Genomic DNA, 6,494 nt, shown 5'->3' with positions numbered 1-6,494 from the left:
GTGTGAGTGCTATTCCTTTTACCTTATACCAAGAAATTATGAATGACATAGCACCTGCTGAAATAGAAGACATAGATGTTACTATTAAACTTGCAAATAGAGACACCATCACACCACTTGGGATTGTTAGATATGTTGAAGTCTTGTGTGGGAAACTAAAATATCCTACTGATTTTTTCTAGTTCTTGGTTCCCCACAAGATGACTTTTGTCCCATAATTTGTGGTAGACTTTTCTTGAACACTGTCAATGCTAAGATAGATTGTGAGAAAGAAACTGTCAGTGTTAGTTTTGGTGATGTGTCTCATGAGTTTAATTTCTCCGAGTTTCGTAGACAACCTCATGATAAAGAATCACCTAGTAAAAATGAAATAATTGGTCTTGCTTCTATTATTGTACCTCCTATGGATCTATTAGAACAATATTTGCTAGACCATGAAAATGATATGCACTTGCATGAAAGAAATGAAATAGATAATATATTCTTTTAACAACAACCTATCCTTAAACACAATTTGCCTATTGAAACTCTAGGAGGTCCTCCTTCACCTAAAGGTGATCCTGTGTTTGAATGAAAACAATTGCCTAACACTCTGAAGTATGCTTATCTTGATGAGAAAAAGATATATCCTATTATTATTAGTGCTAACCTTTTAGAACATGAAGAAGAGAGATTATTAAAAATTCTAAGGAAGCACCGTGCTGCTATTGGATATACTCTTGATGATCTTAAGGGCATTAGTCCCACTCTCTGTCAGCACAAGATTAACATGGAACCTGATGCTAAACACGTTGTTGATCATCAATGACATTTGAACCCTAAGATGAAAGAAGTGGTAAGAATTGAAATACTAAAGCTTCTGGAAGCAGGTATAATCTATCCCATAGTTGATTGTAGATGGGTAAGTCCTGTTCATTGTGTCCTAAGAAAGGAGGTATTACTGTTCTTCCTAATGATAAAAATGAACTTATTCCACAAAGAATAGTGACTGGCTATCGAATGGTAATTGATTTTAGGAAATTAAACAAAGCTACTAGAAAAGATCATTACCCTCTGCCTTTCATTGGTCAAATGCTAGAAAGATTATCTAAGCACACACACTTTTGTTTTCTTGATGGATATTTTGGTTTCTCTCAAATACTTGTTTCACAACCTGATCAAGAGAAAACCATTTTTACTTGCCCTTTTGGAATTTATGCTTATAGACGTATGCTCTTTGGTTTATGTAATACACCTGCTACCTTTCAAATATGTATGACAACTATATGCATTGGATTGGTGAATTCATTGGATGATATTCATCACATAATAGTCATAACCTAGGGCGATACAAAACTAGCTCCAGTTCATAAATATAATGTAGGCATGCATTCTGTAAATAGTCATACGTGCTTATGGAAAGAACTTGCATGACATCTTTTGTCCTACCCTCCCGTGGAAGCGGGGTCCATAAGGAAACTAAGGGATATTAAGGCCTCCTTTTAATAGAGAACCGGAAGAAAGCATTAACACTTAGTGAATACATGAACTCCTCAAACTACGGTCATCACCGGAAAGTATCCCGACTATTGTCACCCTGGGGTTTACAGATCATAACACGTAATAGGTGAATATGACTTGCAAGATCGGATCTAGAACATAGATATAATGGTGAAAACATAAACGGTTCAGATCTGAAATCATGGCACCCGGACCCAAAGTGACAAGCATTAAGCATGGCAAAGTCATAACAACATCAATCTCAGAACATAATGGATACTAGGGATCAAGCCCTAACAAAACTAACTCGATTACATGATGAATCTCATCCAACTCCTCACCAACCAGCGAGCCTACGAAGGAATTACTCACTCCCGATGGGGAGCATCATGGAATTGACGATGGAGAAGGGTTGGTGATGACGAAGACCGAAGATCCCCCTCCCCGGAGCCCTGAACGGACTCCAGATCTGGCCTCCCGATGAAGAATAGGAGGTGGCGGCGGATCCGTATCGTGAAACGTGATGAAACTTTCTCCCTGATTTTTTCCTCCAAAAATAGGATTTTATAGCATTGGTGTCAGGGTTTGCGGGGCCACCAGGTAGGCACAACCCACCTGGGCGTGCCTGGAGGGGGGGCGCACCCTAGTGGGTTGTGCTCACCCAGGGGCCCCCTCCGGTGGTTCTTGGCTCCAGTATTTTTTATATATTCTGAAATAATTCTCTAAAAAGTTTCGTTCCATTCTGAAAACTTTTATTTCTGCACAAAAACAACACCATGGTAGTTCTGCTGAAAACAGCGCCAGTCTAGGTTAGTTTCATTTAAATCATGCAAATTAGAGTCCAAAACAAGAGCAAAAGCATTAGGAAAAGTAGATACGATGGAGACGTATCATCTACTAGTCTCCCAACATATAGCATGCGCCAAACTCACCATCGGGCTCCTGTATTGAGAAGGGCTTGCAACGGCTGGGGGTCTCAACTACTCATCTGAGAGGCAACGTCGATGGCTTGCAATCGGCTGGGGGAAACTATATACATATCATGCACGACCGCGCCTACATATGCAACATTGGGCTCATGTGTATTGGCAGGCTACAGGCGTGCAGCCGGTGGAAGCATAACCGTGCCTTTTCATTTTTGAGATGTGCTTCTGGTAGATGCACATGTTGTACTTATGACAGAAGCAAATATGTGCTTCCAGGAGAAGCAAATATGTGCTTGTGCTTCCTGTGGAAACATGGGTTGTGCTTCTCATGGGAAACACATGATGTGCTTCTCACGGAACCAAAAATGTGACTCCACGAGAAGCAATGTGCTTCTTCGGGAAGCACACACAATGCTTTTCTTTTTTTCGAGAAGCACAAGCATAGGATGTGCCTCTTTATGAAGAAACACTGCGTTTGAAAAATCAACAAAAATAAAAAAATCCCTTCAAAACCTAGGGCAAACCAAGCAGAAATTGGAAAGTAAAAAAATAAACCATCTAAAATCTAAAAACACATATAGAAAAAAAATGAAATCCAGAAGAAGTTTCCAGCACACGACACGTGGCGCACCATTTGGCGTGCTCCACAGGAAGTGATCCTTACAGAAGATCCGCAAAAGGTAACATTTAGAGCATCTTCAACTGCGCCCCCAACAACGCCCCCCCCCCAAGGTCCCTTTTTATCGCCGGCACTGAAAAATCGGTCCAGTCGCGCCCCCAGAAACCCACTTTTCGCCGGTTAGGGCCGAATTTGGCGCCGGCGGACCCAGGCCGAACCCGACGCGCTAGGGGCGCCGGGGGAAACAGTTGTTGGCGCGAAAACAAGTGGGTCTGCCGAGTCAGCGACTCCGCGCCTTCATCGTCCTCATCGCCTCGGTTCCCGCGGGAATCAATGCGAAGGCTGTCGTGCTGCTGCGCCGGTCAGCCTTCCATTGATGCCTCACGGGCGGCGCAGTGAAGGTGTGGCGACGCGTCCCGCCCGCTCCCGCCACGCATACACACGGTGGCCGCCCTCTCGCCGCCCACACACGGCTATAAAGCCGCCCTCCTCGCCGGTGAGCCCACACTCCCTCGCCATAGAACCCTTTCTCACCGCCGACGCCCCTCTCAACATCTCACCGCCGATGCGCGTCTCTCCTCTCTTGCACGCCGACGACCATGGCTGAGCTCTACCCAGGCGATGGTGTGGCGACCAACGGCTTCGGTCGCCGCCACCTGCGCGAGGACGAGGCACGCCTCATCTACGAGGCCGACTAGCCGGCGCCGACGAACATGTGGGTGCTATGCTCCTGGAGGCTCAGCGCCGGCGGCATCCAGATGCCTCCAGCGCCCACCGGAGCTGAGCGGCGCGCCGAGATCGCGCACATCTGGTCGTCGCTGCCGGAGGAGGCAAAGAACCAACCGAGGTACGCCCCCGACAGCAACACGCTGTGGACGACGTACTTTGACCGCCGCCACGAGGAGCAGCTCGCCTCCTCCAACGACGTCGAGCCCCGCGGCCGCCTCAACTCCAAGGGGCGGCGCCAATGGTGGCGCGTCCCCGACCGCACCCTTGACGCCGTCCTCGAGTACATCGAGGTCAGCAACACGCCGCACTTGGAGTGCCCGGCGCCCCCTCCTTCTCTCGCGGCCGTGGCAGCTCCTGGACGCCGCGGCAAATGGAGACGACGACCTCCTCGTCGTCGGGCTCCCTTTTCTCTGGATCGCTGGCGCTCCGCCCCGTCAAGCCGGAGCCACAGGAGACCGAGCCGGGGCTGCTCCCCATGAAGAAGGAGCATGAGGCCATGGCCGCCGCCGACGAGACCGCCCTCAGATGGGCGCGGGAGGACTACGTCCACGAGGAGATGGCGCGACAGCGCCGCGCCATCGAGGAGATCGCCGCTCGGCGTCGTCATCCTCGACGACAGCGACGAGGAGGCGCCCGGGCTGTCCAACCCCCCACGCATGGGCGGCGCTGGTCAGGGGTGTAGCGGGGACGGTGGCGGCACGCAGGACGGCGGCGACGACGACGGCGAAGGCGACGGCGGCGACAAGATGTACAGGCTGCTCGGCTTGTAGAAGGCGGACGGCGGCGGCGGCGCAATAATAGTATTTAGTTGTCGTTTTAGTTATTTTTAAATTATGTTTTCAGTTTTTTTATAAATATCAATGAAATTGCCTAGTTTGGCCGAATTTGTGTGGAGTTTGGTCGAATCTCAGCCGAGTTTGGTTTTTAAAAAAACAGCGTCTGGGGCGCACCCCCAGACGGCGCTATTTCAAGCCCCTGTGGGCCGAAAACGAGTGGAGATGCTCTTAGTTTGTTGCTCCTAGGTGCGCCGGTTGGTCTGGTAAGCTATGCAATGTTCAGCCTAATATACTGGCCCAGCCCAGCCACAGTCGTAGGATGCTGGAGAATAGTCAGCAGCACAGGAGCACATGGGAAGAAGATTGAACAGCTGCGAGAAGATATAGCAGCCTTAATGCGCTCCAAGAGTCCAAACATGTGATCTCCGGTCCAAGTTGATCAATTGCTATTTTATGAATCCCTTTGCTTGCTGTGAATTTTTCTTTTGCACCTACTCTATATAAATCAGCCCCTTGCTTGGTCTCACTCATCACCAGTGTTTACTCTTCAATAGTTTGAAACAATTTGCCAGCAGCGCTAGTGTGCAGCGAGCCAGTGACCGACACGGACAATAACAAGATGGTCGCCGGCTGTGTCATCACCGACGAGTGCACCCTGGCGGTGTCCACAGAGCGGATGTGGAAGGTGGTCTTCTCCGGCGAGGACACGGCCGCCCTGCCCCAGGCCTGCGCGGGCTTCATCGACGCCGTGGACGTCGAGGGCGACGGCGGACCCGGCAGCGTCTCCACCATGACGCTCAGCCCGGCGGCAGCGGAGCTCGCAGGCTCGGGCGTGATGAGGAGCCGCCTGGTGGCGCGCGACAACGCGGCCCGGGTGCTCAAGACGGAGGTGCTGGAGGGCAGCAAGGTGAGCGGCCAGCTCAAGTCGCAGGTGGCCGAGGTGAAGCTCGAGGCGGCCGGGGAGGGTGCTTGCGTGGCGAAGCTCAGGGTGGAGTACGAGAGGCTCGACGGCGGCGGGGCGCTGTCGGCGGAGGACCGGGCGACGCTCGCCGCGGGGTACCTCGACCTGCTCAAGATGGTCGAGGCATACCTGGTGGCGCACCCCGCCGAGTACGCCTAATTAAACCAGCACGAGAAACATCAGAAATAAATTAATCTACCCTTATGAGACAGAAAAATAAATCTACTATCACGGTGAGTACATGCCTCTATTATGGTGAGTATATACCGGTGTTATTTGCTTCCTGATCGACTTCGTGAGAAGAATCGAGGGAGGATCTTTAGTACGTACAAAAAACTGTTTGAGGTATATATGAGTGTTTAATCCCTGTTTTAAGCTCGTATTTCGTGTGTAAGTTGCTTCAAGCATTAATGAAGATAAATATTTGAGCAGTTTGGTTTTATTTTTTGACAAAGGGTGTTCTTTGTTTATTTTTCGAGAAATTTCAAATCTATTCATCTTCAATCATGGCAGTACAAAAAACAACAGAGGTAATAAAAATTACAACCATGTGCGTGGACCACCTAGCGACAACTACAAGTACTGGAGCGAGCCAAAGGCGTGCCACCGTCATCGCCCCTCCCTCACTGGAGCCAGGCAAACCTTCTTGTAGTAGACAGTCGGGAAGTCGTCGTGCTAAGGCCCCATAGGACGGGAAGTCGTCGTCGGGATGTTGACGTATCGGTCGGTTGGAAACGGTACCCTCGCGTCGCCCCGCGCGGGCGACTCGAGGGCGTACGCGAGCGCGCCGCCGGGCCACAAACAACTTCGACCCGGCTGGCACCGGCCAAGTCCGAGCCGCAACCAAGGAAGGCGGCGGCGGGGCCGTTTCGCCCTTGGAGAGGGTGTGATCTGGGCTTTGGCCCGTGGTGATCTTCCCCGGCGCAGCGGCACCTTCGGCAGCGAGGCGGCGGCTCGTCAACATCCCTCCGCCCTACGGTGGCTACCGGCCGGCCATGGGGCTC

At 50.7% G+C, this 6,494-nt stretch overlaps 1 protein-coding gene across 1 annotated transcript; it reads left to right on the top strand.

The window, feature by feature from the left end:
- Positions 1–5,078: 5,078 nt before the first annotated feature.
- LOC123124455 (major pollen allergen Car b 1-like) lies at positions 5,079–5,931 on the top strand. The gene has a single exon (XM_044545072.1). It carries the CDS (start codon positions 5,149–5,151, stop codon positions 5,647–5,649), a length of 501 nt encoding a protein of 166 aa, XP_044401007.1. The 5' UTR covers positions 5,079–5,148; the 3' UTR covers positions 5,650–5,931.
- Positions 5,932–6,494: the final 563 nt, after the last annotated feature.

Source organism: Triticum aestivum, chromosome 5D (genome assembly GCF_018294505.1).
Source record: "Triticum aestivum cultivar Chinese Spring chromosome 5D, IWGSC CS RefSeq v2.1, whole genome shotgun sequence".
Classification (NCBI taxonomy): Eukaryota; Viridiplantae; Streptophyta; class Magnoliopsida; order Poales; family Poaceae; genus Triticum; species Triticum aestivum.
The sequence above is the reverse complement of the archived record's forward strand: the minus strand, read 5'-3'. Positions and strand labels throughout refer to the sequence as shown.